At 56.9% G+C, this 15,734-nt stretch overlaps 2 protein-coding genes across 4 annotated transcripts; one reads left to right on the top strand and one right to left on the bottom strand.

The window, feature by feature from the left end:
* The first annotated feature begins 320 nt into the window (after positions 1 to 320).
* On the top strand, positions 321 to 7,463 carry LOC105494656 (transmembrane protein 54). 2 transcript variants are annotated; one of them, XM_011763287.2, is made up of 6 exons: positions 321 to 488; positions 3,732 to 3,925; positions 6,088 to 6,147; positions 6,314 to 6,502; positions 6,617 to 6,751; positions 7,177 to 7,463. In XM_011763287.2, the coding sequence occupies exons 1-6, from the start codon at positions 473 to 475 to the stop codon at positions 7,249 to 7,251; spliced, it is 669 nt and encodes a 222-aa protein (XP_011761589.1). In that variant the 5' UTR covers positions 321 to 472; the 3' UTR covers positions 7,252 to 7,463. The 2 variants fall into 2 exon arrangements, with proteins under 2 accessions (XP_011761589.1, XP_011761591.1); XM_011763289.2 differs by lacking the exon at positions 6,088 to 6,147.
* Positions 7,410 to 15,684, bottom strand: LOC105494657 (hippocalcin). 2 transcript variants are annotated; one of them, XM_011763290.3, is made up of 4 exons: positions 15,540 to 15,684; positions 12,777 to 13,175; positions 8,419 to 8,524; positions 7,410 to 8,296 (listed from the first exon to the last, which is right to left on the bottom strand). In XM_011763290.3, the coding sequence occupies exons 2-4, from the start codon at positions 13,152 to 13,154 to the stop codon at positions 8,199 to 8,201; spliced, it is 582 nt and encodes a 193-aa protein (XP_011761592.1). In that variant the 5' UTR covers positions 13,155 to 13,175; positions 15,540 to 15,684; the 3' UTR covers positions 7,410 to 8,198. The 2 variants fall into 2 exon arrangements, with proteins under 2 accessions (XP_011761592.1, XP_011761593.1); XM_011763291.3 differs by lacking the exon at positions 15,540 to 15,684 and adding an exon at positions 14,490 to 15,002.
* Between the last annotated feature and the right edge of the window lie 50 nt (positions 15,685 to 15,734).

A 15,734-nucleotide genomic window follows, 5' to 3' on the forward strand; every position in this document is an offset into this window, starting at 1 on the left:
GCTTGCCCGCGGGCCCGGGCGGGCGGCTCCTCAGAGCCTCAGTTTCCCTTTGTAGAGTGGGCCCGCCGCCGCGGGTGGGCTAAGAGGGCGGGCGGCTCCTCAGAGCCTCAGTTTCCCTTTGTAGAGCGGGCCCGCCGCCGCAGGTGGGCTAAGAGGGCGGGCGGCCCGGCGCCGGGCGGGCCGGGCGGGGAGGTGCCTGACTCAGCGGGCGGGCCACGGGCTGCTCAGCCGGTCCAACCGGCCGGGAGGTGCACGAGCCGCGGGGGCGCTGCGGGGCCGGGCGGCCCGGGGGGTGACGGGAAGGGAGGCCGGCCCGGCGCCGCCCAGCCCCGGGCTCCGGGCGGGAAGTGGGCGAGCGCGGCGGTGCTGGGCGCGCGGGCGACGGGCCAGCGGGATGGGAGCGGGGCCCCTCCGCGGCCCGCAGCCTCGGGAGCCACGCTGAAGTCGGGGGCGGGACCAGCGCGGAGTCGACATGTGTCTGCGCCTCGGTGAGCGGCGGGGGGCGCGCGGGAGGCCCCGAACCACCCCAACCCTCCCACGGGAGCGGAGCACTGAGCCTGGAGCCCGAGCCCCCAGGGGGCCAGGGCGCCCGCTCCGCCTCTAACTTACTACGCGGCCGGGGGCGGGTCACTTTCCTCTCTGGGTCTCAGTTTCCCCAGCAGTGAAATGGAGGGAGGAGCGCTGCGGGTGTCTTCTCAATGTGGCTGTAGCTTCTCTTCCCCTCGCCCTTTCTTGCCTTTCCTGCCGAGGCGCACGACTGCCCTCGGGGACCCCCGGGTGGGCGGCAGAGGAGACGCTGTAGAGAGCAGCCCCACACTTACCCAGAAGGGACCCCGGGGCCAGGCCTCAGCTTCCCCAGCCTTGCAAGGGGCTCCGTCTTACATACTCTCCACTCTCCTGAGGCCAGAAAGGAAAGCCATGGGCAAAAAGGATCAGCAGCGAGGGAGCGGGACTAATGTGCCCCCTCCCTCCACTGCCTGGGCACGGTGATGCCGCTCGTGGGCAGCAGAGTCCTGGGGCATCCCCGCTGTCTAGCCGAGAGACCTTGTGAGCCTCAGTTTCCTTGTCTGTAAGAGGGGGACAGTAGTTCCCACTTCCTAGGACTACTATGAGGATGAGGGCAGGTTCTAAGAGTAAAGCGCTTAGCACCTTGCCGGCTGCGCTGCTTAGCGCTCCCACAGTGGTAAGTTAGAAATGAAGCCGGCTGGGCTTCATCTGGGAGGCAGCACTTTGGGAGGCCGAGGCAGGCGGATCGCTTCAGTCCAAGAGTTAGAGACTAGCCTGGCCGACATGGTGAAATCCGTCTCTACAAAAAATTTAAAAAAAGAAGAAAAAAAAAAAAATTAGCCCGCCTTCTCAGGAGGCTGAGGTGGGAGGATCACCTGAGCCCGGGAGGCGGAGGTTTCAGTGAGCCGCCATCACGCCAGTGCACTCCAGCCTGGGCTACACAATGAGACCCTGTCTCAATTAATTTAATTTAAAAAGTCAGCCCAGTGCGGTGGCTCAGGCTTGTAATCTCAGCACTTTGGGAGGCCGAGAGGGGCGGATCACGAGGTCAGAGAGCGAGACCATCCTGGCTAACATGGTGAAACCCCATCTCTACTAAAAATACAAAAATTTAGCCGGGTATGGTGGCAGGCACCTGTAGTCCCAGCTACTTGGGAGGTTGAGGCAGGAGAATGGGATGAACCCGGGAGGGGGAGCTTGCAGTGAGCCGAGATCACGCCACTGGACTCCAGCCTGCGCGACTGAGTGAGACTCCGTCTCAAAAAAAAATAAAATAAAATAAAATAAAAATAAATAAATAAAAAGTCAAGGACTGCTCCAGACTCAGTCCAGTGCTCCAGGCACAGCCCCATGCTGGCACCATGCCTCCTCTTTGACCAAAGTCTTGGTCCTGGGATGCCCTTGTTATTGAGCCCAGCCCTGAGCTGGAAGGTAGACACTGAGCTCCCAGGTAGGTGGGTGGATGGGGTGAGGTGGGTCAGGCTCCTGCGCTGAAGCTGCCGTGCCCCTTCCTGCTTGGCTGGCATTCCATCTTCACAATGCTATTCCAGTCTCATGGTGCCTGTCCAGCCCATCATCTGCCCTCTGCTTCTCCTAGACCTGGTTCAGCTCCAGAGGGTCCTGCAAGCTCCAGGGGTCCCAGAGACCGGCTGGACCAATGCCTCCCCATTTTATAGATGCGGAACTTGGGGCCCAGAGAGGGGAGGGACTGGTGCCTGGTCACACAGCAAGTTTGTGACTGAACAGCCCCATCCCTTCCTGCTCCCTGAGGACTGTCTCTCGGCACAGCTTCAGACAGATATCCCAGAGAACGTCCAGTGTAGAGATTTCATTTTTTTTAGATGGGGTCTCTGGCTCTATAGCCCAGGCGTGAGTGCAATGGCATGATTATAGCTCACTGTGGCCTCCACCTCCTGGGCTCAAAAGATCCTTCTGCTTCAGCCTCCTGAATAACTGGGACTAGAGGCATGCACCACCATGCCTGGCTAATTTTTTATTTTTATCATTTTGGTAAAGATGGGATCTTGCTATGTTGATCAGACTGGTCTTGAACTCCTGGCTTCAAATGATTCTCCCACCTTGCCCTCCTAAAGTGCTGGGATTAGAGGCATGAGCACTGTGCCTAGCCTCTTTTTTTTTTTTTTTTTTTCCCCAGCTGCAGAGCTCCCATATATTAAATATGACCAAACTGCTCTACCACAGATGGGGAGACGGAGGTCTAGGAAAGGACTCAGTCACATCCCATCAGAAGCAGCTAAAGAAGGGAATGTTTAGTTCTGGGGCCTAACCACAGTCTTCAAGTCTCAGAGCTGGCTCTAGTGAGGGGCTGGCAGGGCCAGGGGGCTGGTGTGGTGTGTCTCCTTGAGGGCAGAGCTAGGACTTATGGGCAAATTTCAGAGAGCAGGTTGGGAGCCAGCATGTGCAGGTAGGGCTGGGCAGCCACTTGGCCACTGAGAACATCTGAATGAGTCCCAATGTTCTTTTGATCCCAGCTTCCCCTACTCACTCCATCCTGCCCAGTTCCCCCTGCACTGAGAGCTTGCTTTTCCCAGTACCCTCAGGGTATGCCACAATTTCCCATCCACTTCCTCATGGACCCACTGAGAGGCAAGGTTCTTCTTCCCATTTTGCAGACGGGGATATGGAGACTCAGAGCCTTGAGTTCCCTGCCCCAAGTCACCTGGCTCTGGGCAGTTCAGTTCAGCAGTGGTGTCAGCATCTGCTGTGTACCAGGCACTATCCACCAAACTGAGTACCAAGCAGGGCCCAGTTCCTGCCCAATGAACTCTGGCTCCTTGTGGCCTGGAGAGTGACTGTGGAGCTCACTGTGGTACCCCAGGGCCTGGCACAGAGCAGACACTCTGTGAACATGTGTAATGAACACATGAATCAGTGAATGGGGAGCTTAGTGGAAGGATCTCGAAGTCTAGAGCTAGAAAACTGAGCTAGCACCCCCCCACTCATGACCTTGAGCATTAACAAGCGCTACTGCTAAGAGTCACCTGTATGCTGTCCAGCCTCAGAGTCCCGAGGATTCTCGCAAAGGCATCCTGAACCCCTTTTATGGATGAGACCAAGGCTCAGAGAAAACAAGTTACTGGCTCCAAGTCATCCAGAAATACATTTAGAACCCAGTGTCCATCATTAAGGCCAGGGCCTTGGCTTCCCCTTCTGCCCAGCAGGATAAGCCCCACGCACAGCCCTGACATAGCTGTCCCCGACAGGAGGCCTGAGTGTGGGCGACTTTCGGAAGGTGCTGATGAAGACAGGCCTGGTGCTGGTGGTGCTGGGCCACGTGAGCTTCATCACGGCCGCACTGCTCCATGGCACAGTGCTGCGCTACGTGGGCACCCCCCAAGATGCTGTGGCGCTGCAGTACTGCGTGGTCAACATCCTCTCTGTCACTTGTGCTATCGTGGTATGGCCAGGCTGGGAGGGTGGTTGGTGGGAGGAGGCTGGAGGGGGCTTGAAGGGTCTTCATCAGGTCCCCACCCAGAGCCTGTGGTGGTAAGCAGAGAACCTCAAGGACTAACCCTTTGTCTGCCACTTACCAACTGCCCAAGTCACTCAACTTCTTCATCTATAAAATGGAGATGGTAACAGTGTTTACCTCTGAGGGTCCTGATGGGTACTGATGAGGTCATCCACAGAAAGTGCTTAGCACAGTGTCTGGCATGTTGTTAGCGCCCACTACTGTGAGCTAAGATGATTATTACATCGAGAAATATCCACAGCACCACTGGACAGAAGAAAGGAGCAGGAGTTGAGCTTGGGAGGGTGCTGGAGGGTTGCACGGAGTGCCGGCCTCTGACCTGGGTATTGATGGATGAGCAGGAGTTCACAGACAGGCTGCCATGACCAGAACCTATGTATGTGGCATGTTGAGGCTAGCAGAGGCAGGAAAGGAAGCTGAGATGGCATTCCAAGTACAGAGAACGGGAGACGGGAAGGCTGGAGGTGGAAATGGCTAAGATCTGTTCTGGAGATTCTGAGAAAACCAATTTGGCAGGAGCTTAGCATTAGGCCTGGTCTGTAGCAACTGCTCAGTGAATGGTAGCCATGGTTGTGACTGGATATCAGTACCTGTTTGACTAGTACATGAATGGAGGGGTCAGGTAGTCTCGAGTTTCTAAAGCTCTTTCCTGCCGGTCAGCAGAAGTGGCCACAGCCTCGGGGGAAGATCTTCCCGCACATCAGTGTCTGAGTTCCATCCCTGCCTCCTCCTGGCTGAGAGACTCACTTCTCTCTCTAGGCCTGTTCCTCCCTTGCAAAATAAAGCTCAGACAGCCTGCTGGCCTCAAGGCTTGGGAGAATGGGGGTCATAGGTCCCAGCAAGAAGGAGAGGCTCTGTTGGTGGGACGGGGCTGGGCTGGGCGGATGTGTGCAGGGTCCTTGGAGTTCCTCTGACTAATACTGTTGTGAGGAACTCAGGGAAGGCAGTGGGCTCAGGGTGAGGAGGTCCACCAGAATGGGCTTTGAGCTGGACCACTTCAGCCTTCCCCTCACTTAGTTAATCCTCACTGCTCCCAGCAGCTGGGGGCCATTATTATCCCCATTTCACAAAAGAGGAAACCAAGACTCAGGGATTCACCCAACTTCCTGCTGATACACAGAAGTCAACCCGGATTGGAACCTATTTGTGTCTGACACCAAAGCCAGTGTCCTTTCTGTCAGCTCATCCTGCAGAGCGGGGCTAAGCCCACAGAGATTGAGGCACTGTGTTGTGGCTCTCATGTAAACTAAAGACATGCTGGGCCTGGAACCCAGGACCCCGTCATACCACCTGCCTCAGATGGGTCCAGCCCAAGCCTGGTCCAGTGAGGAACATCAGGAGGAAGACTGGATGGGTGGACCCCAAAGATCCAGAGGGCGGCTGTTGGGCTGAACTGTGGGGTAGCCCCACCCTTGGCATCGAGGCTGGTTAGGGAAACGTGTGCAAACCTGAGCAGGGCTTGCAGGATCCGCAGGGACAGAGGAGCAGGAAGGGTGTTCCTGGTGAGAGGGTGCGTGGGCAGCGTCCTGAGCAGGCTGTGTATAGGCATTCACATCCAGAGCAGTGAGGGAGGACGGTACCCCAGGTGGGGCTGAGAAGCCAACAGGGTTGGGGCTGGGGTCTAGTCACTGAGAACCTGGAATCATTGAAAATACCCCCAGGGATTTAAAATTCTACTCTATAACATGTCTTGGTTTGTTTCAATGTAACAATTTTGATTTTAGTTCCTTGCTAACTGGGTTAGTTTCTTCCACAATCTTTTCCATTCCAGAAAGGTGTGTCCCATTCATACCCTGGCAGGCCCTGGTGGTCCCAGGATACATGAACCTGCTTGAGACACAGCCGTAGGCAGTGGGGACTCGTGGAAGGTTGTAGAGAGGGAGTGACAGTTTTAGAAACATCATGTCAGGCTGGACTATGAGGAGGCAGATGGAGATGTGAAGCCCAGGCTAAGCAGTGGGTGAGGGGTGGGGGAGTCTGGAGGGCAATGGTTGGCGCCGGTGAGATCATTATCCCAGAGTGGCCCTGATCCCCTGCCCCTGCTCCTCCAGCCAAGGAGTCAAGGCTGACTTGGGCCTTCCCTACAGGTCATCACCTCAGGCATCGCAGCCATCGTGTTATCACGCTACCTCCCCAGCACCCCCCTGGTACGTGTTGCCTCCTGGGATAGGGCTTTGAGGGAAGGGTAGGGGCAGCAGCCACCCACCAAGGGCCTGGCCTCCTTGAAGGGGGTAAGGCTGACCCTCAGGGAGGTCAGAGCTGCCCATGGGGGCCAAGCACAACACCTGTTGACCAGTGGCCTCCCCCATCCAGCGCTGGACAGTGTTTAGCTCGAGCGTGGCCTGTGCTCTCCTCTCTCTGACCTGTGCCCTTGGCCTCTTGGCCTCCATCGCCGTGACCTTTGCCACCCAGGGCAAGGCACTGCTGGCTGCCTGCACTTTTGGGAGCTCTGAACTACTGGCCCTCGCACCTGACTGTCCCTTCGACCCCACACGCATTTATGTGAGTATCTAGGCCTGAGGTGGGGCACCAGGCCCTCGCAGGGGTGGGAAAGGTTCTTGGAGTCCACCCTCCACCCCCAACTCCAGCCAGCCATCTCTGCCCCATGCCCCACAGAGCTCCAGCCTGTGCCTCTGGGGCATTGCCCTAGTGCTCTGCGTGGTGGAGAATGTGTTTGCTGTGCGCTGCGCTCAGCTCACCCACCAGTTGCTGGAGCTGAGGCCCTGGTGGGGGAAAAGCAGCCACCACGTGGTAAGTTCCCTCCACAGCCCTGACTCCCCGAATTTCCTGGGATCCCCTGCCAGGGTACCCAAGCTGCTCTGCCCCACCCCTATGTAGGGGCCCCCACCTTGAGAAATGGGGCAAAAGTTTTCTTCCCAGGAGCAAAGGGGGAGGCTTGGAGGCTCAGAGAGGTGAGATCTCCCAGCAGAGTCACACAGCTGACACCTGGCTCTCCTAGGGCCCAGGATGAGTCTTGAGGGAGGGGCAGGGGTGTCTGGGCTCACACTGGGGGCATTCCAAGGGTCTAGCCTGGCTCTTGCAGTGGAGTGGGTAGTGATGCCCCTTTGCCCCCAGAGATCCTTCCAGCCCTCCCCTCCTTCCATTTCCCGGATGTCCTGGAAGGGGAGACCCAGGCTGAGAACCAGTGGGTTTGGCAGTCTCCTGTGTCTCTGCAGATGCGGGAGAACCCAGAGCTGGTGGAGGGCCGTGACCTGCTGAGCTGCACCAGCTCTGAGCCTCTGACCCTCTGAGAGATGATGTCCTGCCCAGGCCCCATGGCCACTAGGACCCTGCAAGCAACTCTGCTCTGTGACCAGGCCAGGATTCCTGGAGCTGGCCTGAGAGGGCTCAATGGACCCTTGGGGACCCAAGTGGGGCTTTCAACCCCTTCCCCCACCATCCAGCCCACTGCACTGAAATGAGACTTTATTCTGAAATTATTAAAAAGAACAGAGATGCTCCATTTGGCTGCATGCGGGGGGGGGGGGCGAATGGGGGGACAGAGGGGAGGACAGGGGCTCAGCCAGGGGGCCGTGTCTCTTTCTCACGTAGGACGCTGTGCATGGGGCTCTGGGTGCATCTGCCCATCTGTCTGTGGGCCTGTATGTGTGTGAGAGGCAAAACACAGGAGCTCCGTGGGTCTGTGTGTATCCAAGTGCTAAAAGGCAGGCGGGCTTTCTGGGACCCACAGCTGGCGGGGCTAGTATCCTGGAAGGTTTCACTTGGTGGCTTGGCCTGGGGACCAGCAAGGGCTAGGGTGGGAAGGGTGGCTCAAGGAACCCTCTTTCTCCAACTCCACACCCCTAGAATCCTTCTCTCCCCTCCAGATAAAAAGGCTCCTCCCCTGGGCATGACTCCCCCCACCCCCCAAGCTGAGATCTGCAAGACGGGGAGACTGCCCCTTTGGGAGAGGTGTCTGGCCTCGGGGCTGGTGGGTGGGTAAGGGGACCTGACTGAGGGGCAGACCAACCCAGCCTGTGTCTCTATTGTTGCCTCTGGGATTGGGGGGTGCTAACTGCTTACTTGCTTTGGCCTGGGGGTACCGCAGGGTTCCCTTTTCCGGAAGCCCCCCACAGAGCAGACCCGGGGAGAAGGGCTTCCCCAATCTGGCCCCCAGCCAGAATACACACAAGGGAGAGGAAGCTGAGAGCCGGGAGGGAGACGGTGAAGGGAGGGAGGAAGGGGGAACTGGCTCCTCTCAGAACTGGGAGGCGCTGCTGGGGTCGCACTGCAGCAGGCGCACGATGGACGGGTCGCTTTTGGCTCCGCGGATGAACTCCTCCAGGGACAGCTTGCCTGCAGGGCGAGGGGAGCGGTGATGGGGGAGGAGGCGGCAGCCAAGTGAGGGGAGGCGGAGCGGAAAGGGAGGGAGGGAGAGGCGCCCACCCCGTCCACCCCGTCCCGCCCCTGCCCCTCACCGTCGTTGTTTGTGTCCATTTGGCGGAAGATTTTCTCAGTCCTCTTTTCCGGGGTCGACTCGTCCTCCGGCATCTTCATCACGGACGAAACCATCTTGTAAATGGCCTGGGGGCGGGAGGGGAGGTGGGGAGTGAGAGGAGGCTGCCCGAGCCCCCACCCGCAAGATTCAGAGGCGCCCCCGGGCTCGCTGACGTTTGCTGCCCCCGCCTGGGCAAGGTGGAGTGGGGAATTACGGAGGCGTGGGGAGCCGGGGGCTTCGGGAAGGCGTGTCTGGGAAGGCTTCCCAGAAGAGGGGGCTATCGGGCGGGCTCTGCCGCGCTCCCTTGGAGAGCTGGGTGGGAAAGGCGCAAAGACGCCGCAGGTGAAAGCTCCGAGCGGGCGCCGGGAATTTGGGGGCGTAGGGGGTCAGGAGAGATGTTGGAGGACACCGGGGCCCTACAGTGGAGGGCCTGGAGCGGCGGGCTTACGAGCGCGTGCCCGGGACGCGAGTCGGTGGTAAGTACCGGGCTGGCACCCGGGCCCAGGGTGGCCGGCGCTCGGTGGTCGAAAGGGGGCGCCGGGCCAAGGGGGCGTCACTGCGCTGCCGGGCGGTCTGCGGCCGGCAGGGGGCGCGGCGCGGGCTGGAGGGCCAGAGGGGCGGGGAACAGTATGCAAATGAATGCAAATGTGCATCTGCAGCAGGCAGGGACCGCCAGGCTTGGCTGGGCTGGGCAGAGGGCGGCAGCCGCCACGTGCAGTAGCTCCCGAGGTGACATGAAAGAGAGTTCTTGCGCTAAATGTACAGAGCACGCACGTAGGGCTTGGCCTGTAGCCTGGGTCACAGTGCCCCGGAGCTCAAGGACCGAACCTGTCTCCCCAGTCTTCCAGCTTTACCCGACCGACACTTCCTCCAAGAAGCCTCCCTTCTCCCATCCCATAAACTTCTGCTGTCTCAGATCCAGCTTCAGCCTCCACACTGGTCTCTTCCAGCCTGTCCCTCGGGTCTGTCCCCTATGCTGCCTCTGAAAGCTCTTTCCAAACACAGATCTCCACTGTTACGTCCCCAGCCCGCACACCACCCCCTCACTCCCGTCACACACAGGGCTCCCCTTAGGCTCGCCTTGCACCCAGCTCCTTCTGCTGCCTCCCACTCCTCCTTGGGACTCAGTTTACAAGCTGTTTTCTTAGCGAGGTCTTCTCCAACCCAGGCTAGGTCAGGGTGCATATGGGCCCAGAGCCCGGTGGACTTTTCCTTTGCAAACATCTCTCCAGAAGAAATTATGTCTTTGCAGGGTTGTTCCTGCAAACGTGGACGTCTAGCTAATGTCCATATCCCCAGAACCTGGCACCAGGCAGGGACTTCCCTATTTAAAAGCCATTGGCATTTCCCACTGCCCTCTGTTCCAAGTTCAAACCATTCGGCCTTTGGGATTTAAGATGCTTTACAATCTGTCCACTGCTGACCCTCCTCCATCAGGCCTCCCCTGGCTGGGTGATCCTGCCAAGAGCCAAACACCCCTGACCCTTCAGATTCTGCAGCATTTACAGTGTTTGCCTGGAATAACAATACTAACTACCACTTATCAGAGACCTGCTCTGTGCCAGGCACTTTACACGCACTATTTCTAAACCTCGCACAAGCCCTGAAAAACAGGTATCATGATCCCTGTTTTCCAGATAAGAAACTGTGGCTCAGAAAGGAAATTGATGGCGGAGACTCAATTTGTACCTGTTCCCTCTTAGCTGCTGGAGGGATGCTTGGGCAGTGTGGGGTGGTGACAGTCAGCAGGGCCTGTAGCATTAGACCCAGTCTGTAGTAACTGCTCAATGAATGGTAGCCACAGTTGTGACCGGATATCAGTACCTGTCTGATGAGCACATGAATAGAGGAGTCTGGTAGTTTCAAGTTTCTAAAGTTAGATGGACCTGGAGTGGCGTCCTGGTTCCACTACTCACTAACTGTGTAGCCTTGGACACATACTTTTCTGTGAGCCTCAGTTTCCTCAGATTAAATGAGATTATGTGTGAGGAACTGTGGCTGGCTAGAGTGGGTGGTCAGCAAATAGCTTATATTACAGTCATTATTCATCCTCTACATCCTCAAGTCTTCCCTGCCACTCAGTCCTCTGGCTCCCAGATGACACCTTTAAACCCCTGTCACTGAGCTTGTCAGTGTGACCTACACATCTGTCTCCCCCACCAGAGTGGGAGCCCCAAGAGGCGCAGTCTCTTCCTCTCCAGTGTGTCCACTAGCTGGCACAGGGCTGTGTCTTGAGAAGAACTGGGCCAGTGACCACTACCTCTGTGACAGCCTTCTCCTGGGCCTGCTAACTAATTGTCTGGAATTGCTGCTCACTCATGGTTTCATGGGAGCCGACTTGTCATTAATCAGGTACTGGGGCTTGCAGAGCTCTGTGGGTACCAACCATCTGGGGCCACTGGGCCGCCAGAAAAGAAGCCAGGGCCTGGATAGCAGAGGCCACCAGAAAGGGGTCCTGAGGATGCCCAGGAAATGGGTCTAGCTTGACTGATGCCCTGGGCATGGTACTCCAGCAGGACTGGGGTTTACCAGTACATACCAGTGCAACACACTAAGTGGTAAAATGCAAATGTCCCTCCAGATTGGTCAGTACCCAGCTGCTGTCCATGTCCGGGTGATCCTTCACCATCCTGGCCACCTGACCCTACCCTCAGAACCCCCAGATCCCCCTACCATCGAGCAACTAAAGAGTCAAATGTCTGACCCACAGGAGTCCATGGCAAACATTAAGGCTTTCCCCCTTCTAGCCATAGGTATGGGGAGGGCATCACATCTCCACCTAGAGAGCAGGCCCAGACCTTAGCAAAAGGAGAAGCCAAAGTCAAGAGTCCAGCAGTGGCTGGGGCAGCAGTCTATGGAGCTGAGGAACCAGAAGGGAAAGGATTCAGAGATGCAGAAGGAAAGGGGGCTAGAGCTTGTGCAAAGCTGCGTGACAGGATTAGTCAGGGCACATTTCAAAGATGCTGAAAAGGCCCTTCTGGCTAGAGCAGAGGATGTACAGAGGAGAAAATAATAACAGACAATTGCTAATGTCTACCAAGTACCAATTATATGCCAAGCCCTCTGCTCGAGTCCTTATCTCACTCTATCCCTGCAATAGCCTTGTGAGGCAGGGGCTTAACACCCGCACTTTACAGGTGAAAAAACCCATAAAGGCTTAGGAAAAAGGCAGGCAAGGAAGTGGACTGGTAAAATAGAACCAGAGCCCTGGCCATCTTCAAGGCTGGTCTGAGGGGATGGGTGCTCTGGGAGGTTTCTGAAATAAAGCTAACATGTAGCACACTTAAACTTGTACTAACAAAGGGCTTTTATATCTGGTCCTTAAATGTCATTGTGAAGTCAGTATCACCATACAGATGAGCAGCCTAAGAGTGAAGGCCATGTCCAGAATTGGAAGCTAGACCTCCTGGCTATGAGTCCAGAGCCCTCTCAGTAGACAGCTCTGAGTAGTGGCCAGCCAGAGCTTGTCTCCACTTATTTGCTGGGTGACTTTGGGTATATCATTTCACCTCTCCGAGCCTCATGGGGTTGTTGTAAGCATGCACTGAGCTCATAAGCACCTCACTCAATGCTAAGCTCATAGTGGGCCCTCAATCAATTAGAAGATAGCTGGGTATCCAGATGGAATGTGGACAGTAGTGCCAGATGGCCCTCTCACACAGGCTGTGTGGCCTCAAGCAAGTGCCTTTATCTCTCTGAGCATCTGTTTCCTTTGGTGTAAATGAAGATCAATTAGACATAACTGGACTGTGCTCTGCAGAAATGTCAACTCATAAAGAAAGGATGAGGAGCTGTTCCAGATTAAAGGGGGCTAAAGAGACATGAGAACTAGATGCAATGCATGACCCCAGGTCAGGGCCAAAAATGCTATAAAGAACATTATGGAGACAGTTGGCAAAATTGGAATATGGTTGGTAGATTAGATAATAGCATTGTTTCTATGTTAAATATCCTGGCTTTGGTAATCATATTATGGGTTATGTAAGAGAATGCCCTTATTTTTAGGAAATATATCCTAATGTATCCGGGGTAAAGGGCCAATGTTCAGAACAACAAGAAATGTTACACACTAGTGTGCACACATGCACACGCACACAGATAATGATGAAGCAACTGTGGCAAAATGTTAATTGGCGAATCTGGGTAGAGGGTATAGGGGAGTTTTCTCAACTTTTCTTTAAATGGGAAATATTTTCTAATAAACAATTTTTTAAATGGGATTGCAAGAATAGCCCCTGCCACCACTTGCCTACAAGGCCTGCTGAGAGGATCAAAAGGGGTGGTGGGTGCAAGCTGCCGGGCCCTGTGCCTGGCATTCTGAGGGGCCCAGGGGCCCACCTGCACGATCTCCAGCATCTCCTCCCGGCTGATGTAGCCATTGCCGTCCAGGTCATACATGCTGAAGGCCCACATGAGCTTCTGCTCCAGGCGGCCGCGTGAGGTCACGCTCAGCGCAATGATGAACTCCCGAAAGTCTATGGTGCCATCGCTGTTGGTGTCAAAGGTGCGGAAGACGTGCTCGGCAAACTTGGAGGCGTCACCATAGGGAAAGAAGTTGGCGTAGATCTTCTTGAACTCGTCCACGTTGAGGATTCCTGTGGGGCAGTCCTTGAGGAAGCCCTTGTACCACTCCTGCAGCTCCAGCTCTGAGAACTCCGTGTTCTCCCGCAGGTCCTGCAACATCTCGGGCCGCAGCTTGCTGTTCTGCTTGCCCATGGCCGCCGAGCCAAGTCCCACCTGGGTCCCCAAGGGGGTCAAGGGCAGAGAGGAGTGATCAGGCCCTCCTGGATACTAGACACTGCTCCAGATGGCTCCCCCTGCTGACAGCCATCCCCACCTCTCGTTTGACCCAGGGAAAGAGAGGAACTGGCCCAAGGTCACACAGTCTAGACCCAGGCATCCTGTATCTGTGCCATGCTCCACACCATCTCCCTGGATTATACACTTTCCTGGGAGAGGGAGGAAGGGAAGGGGGGATTCACATTTACTGAGGCCCTTCTCGGTGCCAGCCACTAAGCCTTCACAAATGCACACCATTTCACCCTCACGACAGGTGGTACGGGGACTTTCCCCATTTTACAGATGAGAAGGCAGACTTACAGATGTGAGGTGGCTGCTTCAGGTCACACAGCCATGGCATGATGAGGCTGACTCCTAGAGTTGCCCACAGAGGTGCAGAAAAACCTTCTGATCCTCCTCCGTCCTACCCACTGCCTTCTCATTGCCTCATATGTGCCTGTTCAGCACAAAACATATCCGCAGCCCGGACACTGCCCTGTTCTCCCTCTGACAGGTGTGCCCAACAAGAGGCAGCAGAGGGAGGTGTTACTGTGGGCTCCAGAGTCAGATCACCTAGGTTTGAATCCCAGCTCCTCCTCTTACCAGCTACGTGACCTTGGGCAAGTTCCTTAAACTCTCTCTGCCTCATCTTTAAAGTGGGGTAATAACAGTACTTACCTAAGAGGATAGTTGTGGGGATTAAATTAGTTAATAAGTGGGAAGCACTTAGAACCATGGCTGCACAGATAAGTGCTAGATAAGTGTTAAATAAATAAAAATGACTTACATATACCCAGGTGCCACAAAACTCATGCAAAAACTGTGCAAACAAACATATACCGATAACTATATGCTTCATAGCTCACCAGATCCACACCCTGGATCCCATGCCACTCACGTACCAGCCCACGCCCACCCATGGGTCAGCATGCCTCCACACATGACGACATTCCCTCTGCTCCGCAACTCACACGAATCGACACATGGCACCACGCACAACTCCCATACCCTGTGCATCAAGACACACCAGCCCACGACCCCACATGTCTCACACATGCCATCACACGCCAACTCGCATGCCGACACCTCTCACATGGCCAGCTGCACGTGGGACCTTCAGGCACCCTTGCCATTTTTCTTTGTTTTCCTTCAGTTTTCCCAGGGGTGCTGCCAGGTCCCAGGAGAGGGAACTGCAAACCTTCCCAGACCTGCTGGGGGCCCCTTTTCCAAGGAGACCCCCCCCAAGCCCATCCAAGCCTCCCCAACACTTACCTTTCATCTAGTCCTGAAAGGCCCCCTGAGTGCAGGTTAGATTGTGGAGACTGAGTAGAAGGCAATGAAGAGGAAACAGCCAGCCAGTTCTGCACAGGAATGTAGGGGTGTGTGCAGGTGACCCCCACCCACTTGGGGCAAGGAGGGGATTATTTGTGCATACATGTGCATGAAGCTCTGCACACATGTGAATGGGTGTGTTATGAGTGCATATGCTCATGCATAATGTGTGCCGCTGGTTTTTGTATTGCATTCGCCTGCCGTGTCTTTCCATCTATGTCCCTGCATGTGCCTCAGATGTGCATGTGATCAGGTATGCACCCGTCACAGCGTGAGGGAATGAGCCCGTGTGGTCATTTGGAGGACCTGTGTGTGTCCTAGGCGGTGTGTCACATGCATGTTTCTGTAAGTTGGTCCCCCTCCTTTCTAGACCAGCCTCTATGGCCCAGGCTAAGGACCCACCAGACAAGCGAGTGGGAAAGGGCTGAGGAAATGAGAAGGGCTGGGGCATGTCCCTCACTGCCCTCCTCAAGGTCCAAGGAACTGGGTCACCGGGGTGGGGGCAGAGAGATGCGCAGAGCAGGAGAGCTCCTCCAGTGCCCCCTCCGCCCTGCCACTCTCGGAGTTGCCCCCCCCCGGTTGGAAGAAGATTCAGCTGTCCGCAAAGACCTCAAGTCTCCCATATGGGAAGACCCCCCTCAGCTCGACCTGAGAAGCCAGCCCCGGGGACCAGCTCCAAACCTCCCTCAGCTCTGGCCCCCAGCCCCCGCCTCCATCCGCTCAGCACTAGGACAGCGCCCGGCGCGTGGCCCCTCCTGGAGGGGGCGCTCCCGGGCGGTCGAACGCGGCTCCTCGGGGCTGGCCACTCGGCGTTCAGGACCCTGGAGAGCACCACGCGCTCCCCGGTCCCCTGCGCCCCCCGCCACCCCGGGACAAGGATTCCCGGGAAGCCCGGGAGCGGCGGTGTTGGGAAGCCCTGGACGTGGGCCCCCGGCTCCAGGAACCCCCTGCCCTCATCCCCTGGCCCCGGCTGGAGCTGCCCCCACTCACCCAGCGACGCGGAGACACCGACTGCGCAGGGAAGGCGGCGCTGCTGCGGCGCGCGCGGCAGGGGCGGCCGGAGGGGCGGGCGGGACTGCGAGGGAGACGCCCCGCAGCGCTCACCCGGAGCCCCTCCCCTGAGGGGGTCCCCGCCAGCCCTGGGGGTGGGGGAGCGGCGCGCTAGGCTCCGCCCCCCCCCCGCCC

The sequence above is a fragment of the Macaca nemestrina genome, chromosome 1 (genome assembly GCF_043159975.1).
Source record: "Macaca nemestrina isolate mMacNem1 chromosome 1, mMacNem.hap1, whole genome shotgun sequence".
Taxonomy (NCBI): Eukaryota; Metazoa; Chordata; class Mammalia; order Primates; family Cercopithecidae; genus Macaca; species Macaca nemestrina.

Excerpts from the sequence above, each read along its gene's own strand:
- LOC105494657 (XM_011763290.3), bottom strand. The coding sequence starts at position 13,154 with ATGGGCAAGCAGAACAGCAAGCTGCGGCCCGAGATGTTGCAGGACCTG. Across the intron at positions 8,525-12,776 it reads AGATGCTGGAGATCGTGCAG|GCCATTTACAAGATGGTTTC; the intron begins GTGGGCCCCTGG and ends TCCCGCCCCCAG. Across the intron at positions 8,297-8,418 it reads AATGGACACAAACAACGACG|GCAAGCTGTCCCTGGAGGAG; the intron begins GTGAGGGGCAGG and ends CTCGCCCTGCAG.
- LOC105494656 (XM_011763287.2), top strand. Across the intron at positions 6,148-6,313 it reads ACCTCCCCAGCACCCCCCTG|CGCTGGACAGTGTTTAGCTC; the intron begins GTACGTGTTGCC and ends TCCCCCATCCAG. Across the intron at positions 6,752-7,176 it reads GGAAAAGCAGCCACCACGTG|ATGCGGGAGAACCCAGAGCT; the intron begins GTAAGTTCCCTC and ends GTGTCTCTGCAG.